General features: G+C 50.1%; 1 protein-coding gene across 5 annotated transcripts in view; it reads right to left on the reverse strand.

The window, feature by feature from the left end:
- LOC123992544 (arf-GAP with Rho-GAP domain, ANK repeat and PH domain-containing protein 1-like) overlaps nt 1-17,929 on the reverse strand; it is a 119,541-nt gene that overhangs the window by 6,667 nt on the left and 94,945 nt on the right. For 3 of the 5 annotated variants that reach the window (XM_046293753.1, XM_046293754.1, XM_046293757.1), the window contains 8 exons: nt 17,542-17,619; nt 17,310-17,427; nt 13,944-14,057; nt 12,688-12,833; nt 12,502-12,584; nt 9,975-10,034; nt 1,711-1,774; nt 239-397 (listed from right to left, as the gene is read on the reverse strand). In XM_046293753.1, the coding sequence (XP_046149709.1) occupies nt 239-397; nt 1,711-1,774; nt 9,975-10,034; nt 12,502-12,584; nt 12,688-12,833; nt 13,944-14,057; nt 17,310-17,427; nt 17,542-17,619 (822 nt within the window). Of the gene's footprint in view, nt 1-238; nt 398-1,710; nt 1,775-9,974; nt 10,035-12,467; nt 12,585-12,687; nt 12,834-13,943; nt 14,058-17,309; nt 17,428-17,541; nt 17,620-17,929 lie in introns of those variants that run through there. The other 2 variants (XM_046293755.1, XR_006831266.1) reach the window with 2 other exon arrangements.

The raw sequence follows: 17,929 nt of genomic DNA on the forward strand, positions 1-17,929 counted from the left end.
TTGAAATCTCGCTCTGTCTCTCTCTCTGTAGGGGTTGCGAAAAGCATAATCAGGGTTAATCAGAGTTCAGAGGGTATCCATCCTGACCACAGGGTCAACTCCGCCCCCCTCCTGACCACACACACACACACTGCATCATGGGACTCAGGACAGGGCTGGGGGAGGGCTGTGTCAGCATGGAGGTCTCTGATAGGCCCACAACCTTGGATTGGCCCCAGTGATTGGAGGATTGACTCACGCCAAGCGGGTCGGCGGTGAAAGCTGCAACGCTGTTCCGCATCTCATTCTCGCTGCCACGCAACGGAATCAATGCCACGTTACCATGACGCGTATCCACCGGCAACGCACGGGTCACACGTGTTTGTACTGCATCCGCTGGCCACACGTTACCATCATACTGAGAGGGGGGAGAGAGGGAGAAAGAAGAGGGATAGAGAGAGGGTGAGAGAGGGGGGAGAGAGGGAGAAAGAAGAGGGATAGAGAGAGGGTGAGAGAGGGGGAGAGAGGGAGAAAGAGGGATAGAGAGAGGGTGAGAGAGGGGGAGAGAGGGAGAAAGAAGAGGGATAGAGAGAGGGTGAGAGAGAGGGAGAATGAGAAAGTAGGGGGATAGAGAGAGGGTGAGAGAGGGGGAGAGAGGGAGAAAGAGGAGGGATAGAGAGAGGGAGAAAGAGGAGGGATAGAGAGAGAGGGTGAGAGAGGGGGAGAGAGGGAGAAAGAAGAGGGATAGAGAGAGGGTGAGAGAGGGGGAGAGAGGGAGAAAGAAGAGGGATAGAGAGAGGGTGAGAGAGGGGGAGAATGAGAAAGTAGGGGGATAGAGAGCGAGGGGAGAGGGATAGAGAGAGGGTGAGAGGGGGAGAATGAGAAAGTAGGGGGACAGAGGGAGAAAGAAGAGGGATAGAGACAAGGTGAGAGAGGGGGAGAATGAGAAAGTAGGGGGATAGAGAGAGGGTGAGAGAGGGGGAGAGAGGGAGAAAGAAGAGGGATAGAGAGAAGGTGAGAGAGGGGGAGAATGAGAAAGTAGGGGGATAGAGAGAGGGTGAGAGAGGGGGAGAGAGGGAGAAAGAAGAGGGATAGAGAGAGGGTGAGAGAGGGGGAGAGAGGGAGAAAGAAGAGGGATAGAGAGAGAGGGTGAGAGAGGGGGAGAGAGGGAGAAAGAAGAGGGATAGAGAGAGGGTGAGAGAGGGGGAGAATGAGAAAGTAGGGGGATAGAGAGCGAGGGGAGAGGGATAGAGAGAGGGTGAGAGAGGGGGAGAATGAGAAAGTAGGGGGAGAGAGGGAGAAAGAAGAGGGATAGAGAGAAGGTGAGAGAGGGGAGAATGAGAAAGTAGGGGGATAGAGAGCGAGGGGAGAGGGATAGAGAGAGGTGGGAGAGAGGGGGATAATGAGAAAGTAGGGGGGATAGAGAGATGCGGGGAGAGAGAGGGTGAGAGAGGGAGAAAGAAGAGGGATAGAGAGAGGCGGGAGAGAGAGGGTGAGAGAGGGGGAGAGAGGGAGAAAGAAGAGGGATAGAGAGCAAGGGGGAGAGGGATAGAGAGAGGCGGGAGAGAGGGTGAGAGAGGGGAGAATGAGAAAGTAGGGGGATAGAGAGAAAGAGGGGGAGAGAGAACGATAGAGAAGGTGAGAGCGAGAGAGAGGGGGTAGAGAGGGGGGTGAATAAGAACAGGGAATCATAATAACCAGTGTGACAGACAGTAATATGTGTCCTCTCACCTGGACAGTGAGGAAGGTGGAGAACCACTCCCTCATCTCTGTCTGTGTGTCACAACACAGATACCTACAGGGGGAATAGAAAGAGAGAGAGGGGAGAGGAGAGAGAGAGAGGAGAGAGAGAGGAGGGAGAAAGAGAGGAGGGAGAGAGAGGAGAGAGAGAGAGGAGGGAGAGAGAATAGAGAGATTAACCTCAAGAAGAGTCCCGAGTCTCCATTCACAAACACAAACACACCCCACAGAGCCCCAGGACAGCAACACAATTAGACCCAACCAAATCATGTGAAAACAGAAAGATACTTACTTGATGCATTGGAAAGAATTAACAAGAAAACAGAGCAAACTAGAATGCTATTTGGCCCTAAACAGAGAGTACACAGTGGCAGAATACCTGACTACCGTGACTGACCCAAACTTAAGGAAAGCTTCTACTATATACAGACTCAGTGAGCATAGCCTTGCTATTGAGAAAGGCTGCCGTAGGCAGACCTGGCTCTCAAGAGAAGACAGGCTAGGTGCACACTGCCCACAAAATGAGGTGGAAACTGAGCTGCAATTCCTAACCTCCTGTCAAATGTATGACCATATTAGACACACATATGTCCCTCAGATTACACAGATAAACAAAGATTTTAACAAAAAAAAGTTTTTTTTGATTAACTCACAAATCTACTGGGTGAAATTCCAGTGTGCCATCACAGCAGCAATATTTGTGACCAGTTGCCACAAGAAAAGGGCAACCAGTGAAGAACAAACACCATCTAAATACAACACATATTTATGCTTATTTATTAGAGAAGAGGGAGAGAGTGAGACAGAGACTTCGGTAAGTAGGCCTAGTGCACAATCCCATCCCCCAACCTCCCCTATCTCACACACCCGCCGCACACTTTGCCTGGTGAAAGTCCCCTGGGCGTCAACACAGAGTGAGTCCTAATTTAAACGAGAGTCAGTGATTAGAGTCGAGTGCGTTTCACACCTCAGCGATGATGTCACCAGACCCACACTGAGTCACACCCCCAACAAGTCCACTTTCTCTAACAGATGAACTACACAACATTGACACAGCCATGGAGTTACGACACACACAGCTCTGTACATCACGTGGCTGCTCTTCCACACAGCAGGGAGCTCATCGGGCCCTTGGTTTGTTCAGGCCTGGTATGCCCCAAACACTTTACTCTGTTTCCCTCAACACAACGGGAACAACTGGTTCATTGTTCCGTCTGTCACACTAATAATTAGCAGACCTGCTGGATATCAGAGTACAGGGGACATTGGCAGACCTGATGGGTATCAGAGTACAGGGGACATTGGCAGACCTGATGGGTATCAGAGTACAGGGGACATTGGCAGACCTGATGGGTATCAGAGTACAGGGGACATTGGCAGACCTGATGGGTATCAGAGTACAGGGGACATTGGCAGACCTGATGGGTATCAGAGTACAGGGGACATTGGTGAGAAGTACATTTCAGGGAATCTCTGAAATCGATGCCTCATCCACATTTTTCTTCGGTTTAGAGAAAAAAGAATGTACAAAGAAGAATTATTAATGGCCTCAAATCGGCTGTTGGATATGAGCGCACTAGCCCTAGTGAAATTAGAAAGAGGGCAGTAGAGTTCTATGCTGAGCTCTACAAGTGTGAGTATACAGAGGATAAAACAGTGACACAGCAGCTCCTTGGTGGCCTCCCACAGGTGGCTGCAGAAGCTCAGGTTGAACTAGAGCAACCATCGTCTTTGCAGAAGCTCAGGTTGAACTAGAGCAACCATCGTCTTTACAGGAGCTCAGGTTGAACTAGAGCAACCATGGTCTTTGCAGGAGCTTTACACTGCATTAAAAGGCATGGAAAATGGATGGGCACTGGGTATTGATGGGCTTCCCAATGACATTTTGAAGTATTTTTGTTGGGAGAGGATTGGCTAGCAGTAGTTAACGATAGTTTGACCGGAGGGTTACTACCAATAAACTGCAGAAGGGCTGTCCTCATCCTACTGCCAACAAAGAGTGACCCTAAGGAGGTGAAGAACTAGAGGCCTTTGGTGTGCACTGATGTGCACTGATTAGAAGATCCTGTCCAAGGCTTTATCCAACATGCTGAGGGAGTTGATGGGGCAAATCATACACACGGACCAGTCCTACTGTGTTCTCTGCAGGCAGATAGAGGAAAACATTTCCCTGATTCTGATGGTTGTTAGCTCATATGTCATACAGGAAGCCACTATTATTGTTAACAATGTGGTTGCATTGTGACATCGGTTGTCATGTTTAGAGCCACCGTCTGGCCTTCTGGCCAAGATACAGGAAATTATTGTAGATTTATTTTGGGATAAACATCATTGGGTTCCAAAAAGTGCTTTGTGTCAGGAGAAGAGTGGATTATGAGTTACAAGAAAAAGGCACCAGATGAAGACGCCCCATTTCCCAGATTAGGAATTACGCCCAATTTCCCAGACTAGGGATTACGCCCCATTTCCCAGACTAGGGATTACACCCCATTTCCCAGACTAGGGATTACGCCCCATTTCCCAGACTAGGGATTACGCCCCATTTCCCAGACTAGGGATTACACCCCATTTCCCAGACTAGGGATTACGCCCCATTTCCCAGACTAGGGATTACACCCCATTTCCCAGACTAGGGATTACACCCCATTTCCCAGACTAGTGATTACGCCCCATTTCCCAGACTAGGGATTACGCCCCATTTCCCAGACTAGGGATTACACCCCATTTCCCAGACTAGGGATTTACGCCCCATTTCCCAGACTAGGGATTTACGCCCCATTTCCCAGACTAGGGATTTACGTCCCATTTCCCAGACTAGGGATTACACCCCATTTCCCAGACTAGGGATTAAGCCCCATTTCCCAGACTAGGGATTACACCCCATTTCCCAGACTAGGGATCCAATATCCCAGAGTTGGCCAGAAAGGTGTTATTAGTGGATTTGAGAGGGTTGGAAGAGGTGGGTTTGGATGTGATGTGTGAATGGGAAGGAGTTATAGAGGGGGTGTTTCAAGGTTTTCAATAAAGATACATTTAAAAATAGAAAAGACACTTCTTGGAGGGTAAAACTGGGCCTTGATGACAAGGTAAAGCCAGCATGGAGAACACTGTACAGGGGACTGGTGATATGTAATGGAGGGTGTTGATGACAAGGTAAAGCCAGCATGGAGAACACTGTACAGGGGACTGGTGATATGTAATGGAGGGTGTTGATGACAAGGTAAAGCCAGCATGGAGACCACTGTACAGGGGACTGGTGATATGTAATGGAGGGTGTTGATGACAAGGTAAAGCCAGCATGGAGAACACTGTACAGGGGACTGGTGGTATGTAATGGAGGGTGTTGATGACAAGGTAAAGCCAGCATGGAGAACACTGTACAGGGGACTGGTGGTATGTAATGGAGGGTGTTGATGACAAGGTAAAGCCAGCATGGAGAACACTGTACAGGGGACTGGTGGTATGTAATGGAGGGTGTTGATGACAAGGTAAAGCCAGCATGGAGAACACTGTACAGGGGACTGGTGGTATGTAATGGAGGGTGTTGATGACAAGGTAAAGCCAGCATGGAGAACACTGTACAGGGGACTGGTGGTATGTAATGGAGGGTGTTGATGACAAGGTAAAGCCAGCATGGAGAACACTGTACAGGGGACTGGTGGTATGTAATGGAGGGTGTTGATGACAAGGTAAAGCCAGCATGGAGAACACTGTACAGGGGACTGGTGGTATGTAATGGAGGGTGTTGATGACAAGGTAAAGCCAGCATGGAGAACACTGTACAGGGGACTGGTGGTATGTAATGGAGGGTGTTGATGACAAGGTAAAGCCAGCATGGAGAACACTGTACAGGGGACTGGTGGTATGTAATGGAGGGTGTTGATGACAAGGTAAAGCCAGCATGGAGAACACTGTACAGGGGACTGGTGGTATGTAATGGAGGGTGTTGATGACAAGGTAAAGCCAGCATGGAGAACACTGTACAGGGGACTGGTGGTATGTAATGGAGGGTGTTGATGACAAGGTAAAGCCAGCATGGAGAACACTGTACAGGGGACTGGTGGTATGTAATGGAGGGTGTTGATGACAAGGTAAAGCCAGCATGGAGAACACTGTACAGGGGACTGGTGGTATGTAATGGAGGGTGTTGATGACAAGGTAAAGCCAGCATGGAGAACACTGTACAGGGGACTGGTGATATGTAATGGAGGGTGTTGATGACAAGGTAAAGCCAGCATGGAGAACACTGTACAGGGGACTGGTGGTATGTAATGGAGGGTGTTGATGACAAGGTAAAGCCAGCATGGAGAACACTGTACAGGGGACTGGTGATATGTAATGGAGGGTGTTGATGACAAGGTAAAGCCAGCATGGAGAACACTGTACAGGGGACTGGTGGTATGTAATGGAGGGTGTTGATGACAAGGTAAAGCCAGCATGGAGAACACTGTACAGGGGACTGGTGATATGTAATGGAGGGTGTTGATGACAAGGTAAAGCCAGCATGGAGAACACTGTACAGGGGACTGGTGGTATGTAATGGAGGGTGTTGATGACAAGGTAAAGCCAGCATGGAGAACACTGTACAGGGGACTGGTGGTATGTAATGGAGGGTGTTGATGACAAGGTAAAGCCAGCATGGAGAACACTGTACAGGGGACTGGTGATATGTAATGGAGGGTGTTGATGACAAGGTAAAGCCAGCATGGAGAACACTGTACAGGGGACTGGTGGTATGTAATGGAGGGTGTTGATGACAAGGTAAAGCCAGCATGGAGAACACTGTACAGGGGACTGGTGATATGTAATGGAGGGTGTTGATGACAAGGTAAAGCCAGCATGGAGAACACTGTACAGGGGACTGGTGATATGTAATGGAGGGTGTTGATGACAAGGTAAAGCCAGCATGGAGAACACTGTACAGGGGACTGGTGATATGTAATGGAGGGTGTTGATGACAAGGTAAAGCCAGCATGGAGAACACTGTACAGGGGACTGGTGGTATGTAATGGAGGGTGTTGATGACAAGGTAAAGCCAGCATGGAGAACACTGTACAGGGGACTGGTGGTATGTAATGGAAGGTGTTGATGACAAGGTAAAGCCAGCATGGAGAACACTGTACAGGGGACTGGTGGTATGTAATGGAGGGTGTTGATGACAAGGTAAAGCCAGCATGGAGAACACTGTACAGGGGACTGGTGATATGTAATGGAGGGTGTTGATGACAAGGTAAAGCCAGCATGGAGAACACTGTACAGGGGACTGGTGATATGTAATGGAGGGTGTTGATGACAAGGTAAAGCCAGCATGGAGAACACTGTAACAGGGGACTGGTGATATGTAATGGAGGGTGTTGATGACAAGGTAAAGCCAGCATGGAGAACACTGTAACAGGGGACTGGTGGTATGTATGGAGGGTGTTGATGACAAGGTAAAGCCAGCATGGAGAACACTGTAACAGGGGACTGGTGGTATGTAATGGAGGGTGTTGATGACAAGGTAAAGCCAGCATGGAGAACACTGTACAGGGGACTGGTGGTATGTAATGGAGGGTGTTGATGACAAGGTAAAGCCAGCATGGAGAACACTGTACAGGGGACTGGTGGTATGTAATGGAGGGTGTTGATGACAAGGTAAAGCCAGCATGGAGAACACTGTAACAGGGGACTGGTGGTATGTAATGGAGGGTGTTGATGACAAGGTAAAGCCAGCATGGAGAACACTGTAACAGGGGACTGGTGATATGTAATGGAGGGTGTTGATGACAAGGTAAAGCCAGCATGGAGAACACTGTACAGGGGACTGGTGGTATGTAATGGAGGGTGTTGATGACAAGGTAAAGCCAGCATGGAGAACACTGTACAGGGGACTGGTGGTATGTAATGGAGGGTGTTGATGACAAGGTAAAGCCAGCATGGAGAACACTGTAACAGGGGACTGGTGGTATGTAATGGAGGGTGTTGATGACAAGGTAAAGCCAGCATGGAGAACACTGTAACAGGGGACTGGTGATATGTAATGGAGGGTGTTGATGACAAGGTAAAGCCAGCATGGAGAACACTGTAACAGGGGACTGGTGGTATGTAATGGAGGGTGTTGATGACAAGGTAAAGCCAGCATGGAGAACACTGTAACAGGGGACTGGTGGTATGTAATGGAGGGTGTTGATGACAAGGTAAAGCCAGCATGGAGAACACTGTACAGGGGACTGGTGGTATGTAATGGAGGGTGTTGATGACAAGGTAAAGCCAGCATGGAGAACACTGTAACAGGGGACTGGTGGTATGTAATGGAGGGTGTTGATGACAAGGTAAAGCCAGCATGGAGAACACTGTAACAGGGGACTGGTGGTATGTAATGGAGGGTGTTGATGACAAGGTAAAGCCAGCATGGAGAACACTGTAACAGGGGACTGGTGGTATGTAATGGAGGGTGTTGATGACAAGGTAAAGCCAGCATGGAGAACACTGTACAGGGGACTGGTGGTATGTAATGGAGGGTGTTGATGACAAGGTAAAGCCAGCATGGAGAACACTGTACAGGGGACTGGTGGTATGTAATGGAGGGTGTTGATGACAAGGTAAAGCCAGCATGGAGAACACTGTACAGGGGACTGGTGATATGTAATGGAGGGTGTTGATGACAAGGTAAAGCCAGCATGGAGAACACTGTACAGGGGACTGGTGGTATGTAATGGAGGGTGTTGATGACAAGGTAAAGCCAGCATGGAGAACACTGTAACAGGGGACTGGTGGTATGTAATGGAGGGTGTTGATGACAAGGTAAAGCCAGCATGGAGAACACTGTAACAGGGGACTGGTGGTATGTAATGGAGGGTGTTGATGACAAGGTAAAGCCAGCATGGAGAACACTGTACAGGGGACTGGTGGTATGTAATGGAGGGTGTTGATGACAAGGTAAAGCCAGTAAAGCCAGCATGGAGAACACTGTAACAGGGGACTGGTGGTATGTAATGGAGGGTGTTGATGACAAGGTAAAGCCAGCATGGAGAACACTGTAACAGGGGACTGGTGGTATGTAATGGAGGGTGTTGATGACAAGGTAAAGCCAGCATGGAGAACACTGTAACAGGGGACTGGTGGTATGTAATGGAGGGTGTTGATGACAAGGTAAAGCCAGCATGGAGAACACTGTAACAGGGGACTGGTGGTATGTAATGGAGGGTGTTGATGACAAGGTAAAGCCAGCATGGAGAACACTGTAACAGGGGACTGGTGGTATGTAATGGAGGGTGTTGATGACAAGGTAAAGCCAGCATGGAGAACACTGTAACAGGGGACTGGTGATATGTAATGGAGGGTGTTGATGACAAGGTAAAGCCAGCATGGAGAACACTGTAACAGGGGACTGGTGGTATGTAATGGAGGGTGTTGATGACAAGGTAAAGCCAGCATGGAGAACTGTAACAGGGGACTGGTGGTATGTAATGGAGGGTGTTGATGACAAGGTAAAGCCAGCATGGAGAACACTGTAACAGGGGACTGGTGGTATGTAATGGAGGGTGTTGATGACAAGGTAAAGCCAGCATGGAGAACACTGTAACAGGGGACTGGTGGTATGTAATGGAGGGTGTTGATGACAAGGTAAAGCCAGCATGGAGACCACTGTAACAGGGGACTGGTGGTATGTAATGGAGGGTGTTGATGACAAGGTAAAGCCAGCATGGAGAACACTGTAACAGGGGACTGGTGGTATGTAATGGAGGGTGTTGATGACAAGGTAAAGCCAGCATGGAGAACACTGTAACAGGGGACTGGTGAAATGTAATGGAGGGTGTTGTTATTAATTCAGATGTTGGAGATTGATGTCCTTTTTGTAATATAAGATAAACGATTTCCACAGTTTTATGGATTGTGAGAGGATAAAGCCTCTTTTTGAAATACTGGAGTCTTTGTTTACAGCGGTCGAGGAGATTTTCCATAACACTGTTTTTTATTTTGGGGTTTCAATACAGTAAGCAGCAGAACAGAAATAACTGTTACATTTTATTTGGGGACAAGCTAAGATGAGTAGGAAACACAAGATAGACATGGGATATGGTCAGGATGTAAGGTGTGTTTTTACAGGATTAGTCAAAGCCAGAATAAAAAGTGGATTTTGAGTTCTTCTCGTCTGAAAAAGATCTCCCATTGCAGACCCCTATTCCCTGGTGTGTGCAGCTCAGTAGGCCTCCAGATATACTGGACATACTGCATAGCATACACAGACAGAGGACACACATTCAGGGACTCACCATTGCTGCTTCTCTGGTTTCTCCGGTTTTTCACTTTTATAGATCACGGTCAGACCCCAACTACATAGAGAGAGATAGGAAACATCACGGTCAGACCCCAACTACATAAAGAGAGATAGGAAACATCACAGTCAGACCCCAACTACATAGAGAGAGATAGGAAACATCACGGTCAGACCCCAACTACATAAAGAGAGATAGGAAACATCACAGTCAGACCCCAACTACATAGAGAGAGAGATAGGAAACATCACGGTCAGACCCCAACTACATAGAGAGAGAGATAGGAAACATCACAGTCAGACCCCAACTACATAGAGAGAGAGATAGGAAACATCACAGTCAGACCCCAACTACATAGAGAGAGAGATAGGAAACATCACAGTCAGACCCCAACTACATAGAGAGAGAGATAGGAAACATCACAGTCAGACCCCAACTACATAGAGAGAGAGATAGGAAACATCACGGTCAGACCCCAACTACATAGAGAGAGAGATAGGAAACATCACAGTCAGACCCCAACTACATAGAGAGAGAGATAGGAAACATCACAGTCAGACCCCAACTACATAGAGAGAGAGATAGGAAACATCACAGTCAGACCCCAACTACATAGAGAGAGATAGGAAACATCACAGTCAGACCCCAACTACATAGAGAGAGATAGGAAACATCACAGTCAGACCCCAACTACATAGAGAGAGATAGGAAACATCACAGTCAGACCCCAACTACATAGAGAGAGATAGGAAACATCACAGTCAGACCCCAACTACATAGAGAGAGATAGGAAACATCACAGTCAGACCCCAACTACATAGAGAGAGAGATAGGAAACATCACAGTCAGACCCCAACTACATAGAGAGAGAGATAGGAAACATCACAGTCAGACCCCAACTACATAGAGAGAGATAGGAAACATCACAGTCAGACCCCAACTACATAGAGAGAGATAGGAAACATCACAGTCAGACCCCAACTACATAGAGAGAGAGGAAACATCACAGTCAGACCCCAACTACATAGAGAGAGAGATAGGAAACATCACAGTCAGACCCCAACTACATAGAGAGAGATAGGAAACATCACAGTCAGACCCCAACTACATAGAGAGAGAGATAGGAAACATCACAGTCAGACCCCAACTACATAGAGAGAGATAGGAAACATCACAGTCAGACCCCAACTACATAGAGAGAGATAGGAAACATCACAGTCAGACCCCAACTACATAGAGAGAGATAGGAAACATCACATAGAGAGAGAGATAGGAAACATCACAGTCAGACCCCAACTACATAGAGAGAGATAGGAAACATCACAGTCAGACCCCAACTACATAGAGAGAGAGATAGGAAACATCACAGTCAGACCCCAAACATAGAGAGATAGGAAACATCACGGTCAGACCCCAACTACATAGAGAGAGAGATAGTCAGAAACATCACAGTCAGACCCAGGAGGAGAGGACAACTACATAGAGACAGAGAGATAGGAAACATCACAGTCAGACCCCAACTACAGGAGGAGAGAGAGATAGGAAACATCACAGTCAGACCCCAACTACAGGAGAGAGAGAGATAGGAAACATCACAGTCAGACCCCAACTACAGAGAGGTGTTCTGACCAGGCAGGAGGAGAGGACAGAGAGACCAGGCAGGAGGAGAGGACAGAGAGGTGTTCTGACCAGGCAGGAGGAGAGGACAGAGAGGTGTTCTGACTAGACAGGAGAGGACAGAGAGGTGTTCTGACCAGGCAGGAGGAGAGGACAGAGAGGTGTTCTGACTAGACAGGAGAGGACAGAGAGGTGTTCTGACCAGGCAGGAGGAGAGGACAGAGAGGTGTTCTGACCAGGCAGGAGAGAGAGGACAGAGAGGTGTTCTGACTCAGGCAGGTGTTCTGACCAGGAGGAGAGGACAGAGAGGTGTTCTGATCAGGCAGGAGGAGAGGACAGACAGAGAGGTGTTCTGATCAGGCAGGAGGAGACAGAGAGGACAGAGAGGTGTTCTGACCAGGCAGGAGGAGAGGACAGAGAGGTGTTCTGATCAGGCAGGAGGAGAGGACAGAGAGGTGTTCTGACCAGGCAGGAGGAGAGGACAGAGAGGTGTTCTGACCAGGCAGGAGGAGAGGACAGAGAGGTGTTCTGACCAGGCAGGAGGAGAGGACAGAGAGGTGTTCTGACCAGGCAGGAGGAGAGGACAGAGAGGTGTTCTGACCAGGCAGGAGGAGAGGACAGAGAGGTGTTCTGACCAGGCAGGAGGAGAGGACAGAGAGGTGTTCTGACCAGGCAGGAGGAGAGGACAGAGAGGTGTTCTGACCAGGCAGGAGGAGAGGACAGAGAGGTGTTCTGACCAGGCAGGAGGAGAGGACAGAGAGGTGTTCTGACCAGGCAGGAGGAGAGGACAGAGAGGTGTTCTGATCAGGCAGGAGGAGAGGACAGAGAGGTGTTCTGATCAGGCAGGAGGAGAGGACAGAGAGGTGTTCTGACCAGGCAGGAGGAGAGGACAGAGAGGTGTTCTGACCAGGTGGGTGGTCGTAGTTTCTTCTTGATGCCTAGATAGACCCTCAGATTCTTCACCTGCCATTCCCTCTCTGAACGATTACTCTACAGGGAAACAAAACAGACAGATTAGCTCTGTCTGTGTCTGTGTCTGTGTGTGTGTGTCTGTGTGTGTGTGTCTGTGTGTGTGTGTCTGTGTGTGTCTTACCCGCACTTCCTTGTACATCCTGAGGGAGACAGTGTTTAGGATGAAGTAGCGGTCGTGGAAGCTGCCGGTGTTCAGTCCCAATCCCAGAATGCTCCTCTCCTCCCGGAACTTCACCATCCCGTGCTTGGACACATCCACTTTACTGGCTATGGGGGGACGGATCGTACCAAATCGGAAACAGTATAGGGGTAATAGTAGAGCTGAGAAGTCAATTCAATTGTGTGTTAGCAGCCTGATCCCTAGAAACAAACTTAGATTCCAGGTGTTTGAAAAGGTCCTGAGAACGTGAATATATGCTCACAATAAAATAAAATACAACATTCACCCAGAAATGGGAGTGAACTGGTGCTGCTCAGAACACTGCACCTACAACAATGCTCTAGCAAGCCTTAACCCCAACCTTAACCACTCAGAGCACTACACCTACAGCAATGCTCTAGCAAGCCTTAACCCCAACCTTAACCACTCAGAGCACTACACCTACAGCAATGCTCTAGCAAGCCATAACCCCAACCTTAACCACTCAGAGCACTGCACCTACAGCAATGCTCTAGCAAGCCATAACCCCAACCTTAACCACTCAGAGCACTGCACCTACAGCAATGCTCTAGCAAGCCATAACCCCAACCTTAACCACTCACCTTAACCACTCAAGCACTGCACCTACAGCAATGCTCTAGCAAGCCATAACCCCAACCTTAACCACTCAGAGCACTGCACCTACAGCAATGCTCTAGCAAGCCTTAACCCCAACCTTAACCACTCAGAGCACTGCACCTACAGCAATGCTCTAGCAAGCCATAACCCCAACCTTAACCACTCAGAGCACTGCACCTACAGCAATGCTCTAGCAAGCCATAACCCCAACCTTAACCACTCAGAGCACTGCACCTACAGCAATGCTCTAGCAAGCCATAACCCCAACCTTAACCACTCAGAGCACTGCACCTACAGCAATGCTCTAGCAAGACTTAACCCCAACCTTAACCACTCAGAGCACTGTACCTACAGCAATGCTCTAGCAAGCCTTAACCCCAACCTTAACCACTCAGAGCACTGCACCTACAGCAATGCTCTAGCAAGCCATAACCCCAACCTTAACCACTCAGAGCACTGCACCTACAGCAATGCTCTAGCAAGCCATAACCCCAACCTTAACCACTCATAACTAATGCCTAAACTGTTTATCTTTGAGTTGTTTCTGTTTTAACCCGGTAACCACATGTATGCGTGTGTGTTAGTGTGTGTGTGTGTACCCAGGTAGACCAGTATGGCCTCCATGGCCAGGTTCTTTTTGACCAGCAGGTGGGAGTCGGTACCCAGAGAGTGTAGGATGGGTAACACACGCTCCAGATGATGCAACGGACGCTCTGAGAGAGTGAGAGGAGAGTGAGAGGAGAGTGAGAGAGAGTGAGAGGAGAGTGAGAGGAGAGTGAGAGAGAGTGAGAGGAGAGTGAGAGGAGAGTGAGAGGAGAGTGAGAGGAGAGTGAGAGGAGAGTGAGAGGAGAGTGAGAGAGAGTGAGAGAGAGTGAGAGGAGAGAGACAAACAGAACAGAGCTTCAACAGCAGCATCACTTCTCCCCACCTCTCCATCCCATACCTCTGTCCCCTTCCTCTCCATCCCATACCTCTGTCCCCTTCCTCTCCATCCCATACCTCTGTCCCCTTCCTCTCCATCCCATACCTCTGTCCCCTTCCTCTCCATCCCATACCTCTGTCCCCTTCCTCTCCATCCCATACCTCTGTCCCCTTCCTCTCCATCCCATACCTCTGTCCCCTTCCTCTCCATCCCATACCTCTGTCCCCTTCCTCTCCATCCCCTTCCTCTCCATCCCATACCTCTGTCCCCTTCCTCTCCATCCCATACCTCTGTCCCCTTCCTCTCCATCCCCTCTGTCCCCTTCCTCTCCATCCCATACCTCTGTCCCCTTCCTCTCCATCCCATACCTCTGTCCCCTTCCTCTCCATCCCATACCTCTGTCCCCTTCCTCTCCATCCCATATCCCTCTGTCCCCTTCCTCTCCATCCCATACCTCTGTCCCCTTCCTCTCCATCCCATACCTCTGTCCCCTTCCTCTCCATCCCATACCTCTGTCCCCTTCCTCTCCATCCCATACCTCTGTCCCCTTCCTCTCCATCCCATACCTCTGTCCCCTTCCTCTCCATCCCATATCTCTGTCCCCTTCCTCTCCATCCCATACCTCTGTCCCCACCTCTCCATCCCATACCTCTGTCCCCACCTCTCCATCCCATACCTCAGTCCCCTTCCTCTCCATCCCATACCTCAGTCCCCTTCCTCTCCATCCCATACCTCAGTCCCCTTCCTCTCCATCCCATACCTCTGTCCCCTTCCTCTCCATCCCTCTGTCCCCTTCCTCTCCATCCCTCTGTCCCCTTCCTCTCCATCCCATACCTCTGTCCCCTTCCTCTCCATCTGTCCCCTTCCTCTCCATCATACCTCTGTCCCCTTCCTCTCCTCCCATACCTCTGTCCCCTTCCTCTCCATCCCTCTGTCCCCTTCCTCTCCATCCCTCTGTCCCCTTCCTCTCCATCCCTCTGTCCCCTTCCTCTCCATCCCATCCCTCTGTCCCCTTCCTCTCCATCCCATATCTCTGTCCCCTTCCTCTCCATCCCATACCTCTGTCCCCTTCCTCTCCATACCATACCTCTGTCCCCTTCCTCTCTCCATCCTCTCCATACCTCTGTCCCCTTCCTCTCCATACCATACCTCTGTCCCCTTCCTCTCCATCCCATATCTCTGTCCCCTTCCTCTCCATCCCATATCTCTGTCCCCTTCCTCTCCATCCCATATCTCTGTCCCCTTCCTCTCCATCCCATATCTCTGTCCCCTTCCTCTCCATATCTCTGTCCCCTTCCTCTCCATTCCTCTGTCCCCTTCCTCTCCATCCCATATCTCTGTCCCCTTGCTCTCCATCCCATATCTCTGTCCCCTTGCTCTCCATCCCATATCTCTGTCCCCTTCCTCTCCATCCCATATCTCTGTCCCCTTCCTCTCCATCCCATACCTCTGTCCCCTTCCTCTCCATCCCATACCTCTGTCCCCTTCCTCTCCATCCCATACCTCTGTCCCCTTCCTCTCCATCCCATACCCTGTCCCTCTCCATCCCATACCTCTGTCCCCTTCCTCTCCATCCCATACCTCTGTCCCCTTCCTCTCCATCCCATACCTCTGTCCCCTTCCTCTCCATCCCATACCTCTGTCCCCTTCCTCCATCCCATACCTCTGTCCCCTTCCTCTCCATCCCATATCCCTCTGTCCCCTTCCTCTCCATCCCATACCTCTGTCCCCTTCCTCTCCATCCCATACCTCTGTCCCCTTCCTCTCCATCCCATACCTCTGTCCCCTTCCTCTCCATCCCATACCTCTGTCCCCTTCCTCTCCATCCCATACCTCTGTCCCCTTCCTCTCCATCCCATACCTCTGTCCCCTTCCTCTCCATCCCATACCTCTGTCCCCTTCCTCTCCATCCCATACCTCTGTCCCCTTCCTCTCCATCCCATACCTCTGTCCCCTTCCTCTCCATCCCATACCTCTGTCCCCTTCCTCTCCATCCCATACCTCTGTCCCCTTCCTCCATCCATCCCATACCTCTGTCCCCTTCCTCTCCATCCCATACCTCTGTCCCCTTCCTCTCCATCCCATACCTCTGTCCCCTTCCTCTCCATCCCATACCTCTGTCCCCTTCCTCTCCATCCCATACCTCTGTCCCCTTCCTCTCTCCATCCCATACCTCTGTCCCCTTCCTCTCCATCCCATACCTCTGTCCCCTTCCTCTCCATCCCATACCTCTGTCCCCTTCCTCTCCATCCCATACCTCTGTCCCCTTCCCCATTACCTCTCCATCCCATACCTCTGTCCCCTTCCTCTCCATCCCATACCTCTGTCCCCTTCCTCTCCATCCCATACCTCTGTCCCCTTCCTCTCCATCCCATACCTCTGTCCCCTTCCTCTCCATCCCATACCTCTGTCCCCTTCCTCTCCATCCCATACCTCTGTCCCCTTCCTCTCCATCCCATACCTCTGTCCCCTTCCTCTCCATCCCATACCTCTGTCCCCTTCCTCTCCATCCCATACCTCTGTCCCCCCTCCATCCCCTACCTCTGTCCATCCCATACCTCTGTCCCCTTCCTCTCCATCCCATACCTCTGTCCCCTTCCTCTCCATCCCATACCTCTGTCCCCTTCCTCTCCATCCCATACCTCTGTCCCCTTCCTCTCCATCCCATACCTCTGTCCCCTTCCTCTCCATCCCCTACCTGACTGACTTCCCTCTCATCATCTGTCCCCTTCCTCTCCATCCCATACCTCTGTCCACTCACCATACCTCTGTCCCCTCCTCCATCCCTGACTGACCTCTCATCTCTCTGTCCACTCAATGCTCTCCTCCTTCTGACTGACCTCTCATCTCTCTCTCCACTCACCGCTCTCCTCCTTCTGACTGACCTCTCATCTCTCTCTCCACTCACCGCTCTCCTCCTTCTGACTGACCTCTCATCTCTCTCTCCACTCACCGCTCTCCTCCTTCTGACTGACCTCTCATCTCTCTCTCCACTCACCGCTCTCCTCCTTCTGACTGACCTCTCATCTCTCTCTCCACTCACCGGTCTCGTCCTTCTGGCTGACCTCCCAGCAGCTCCAGTAGTCTTTCTCTCTGACCTGGATCTTCCGCCGGTCCAGAATCTCACAGGTCAGCTCTGCGGCCGTCATAGAACCAGGGATCTGGAGGGGAGAGCAGTGGAGGGAGTCACATTCTGGACCTCTTCTTACTCTATTTCCCTATTGTGATAAAGGTGAGGTCTGAAGGGTTAGTTAAGGTCAGAGGTGAGAGATCACCTTGACATGCTGCTCTGCCGTCTCCTTCTTCTCCTCCAGGTACACTGTACAGATGAAGTCACCTGCTGACCCCGACGCCTGCACAACACACACACATGCGTTAAAGCACATTGGGTTGCAGCAGAACACTGCAAACACATGAGAAGTTTGTGTGACTCACAGAAACCTTGGAGTTGAGATGTGTGTGAGTGTACAGTATTACTCTGGAGTTGAGATGTGTGTGAGTGTACAGTATTACTCAAAGGAACGCTGGAGTTGAGATGTGTGTACAGTATTACTCACAGGAACGCTGGAGTTGAGATGTGTGTACAGTATTACTCACAAGAACGCTGGAGTTGAGATGTGTGTACAGTATTACTCACAGGAACGCTGGAGTTGAGATGTGTGT

This window comes from Oncorhynchus gorbuscha, linkage group LG13, assembly GCF_021184085.1.
Source record: "Oncorhynchus gorbuscha isolate QuinsamMale2020 ecotype Even-year linkage group LG13, OgorEven_v1.0, whole genome shotgun sequence".
NCBI lineage: Eukaryota > Metazoa > Chordata > Actinopteri > Salmoniformes > Salmonidae > Oncorhynchus > Oncorhynchus gorbuscha.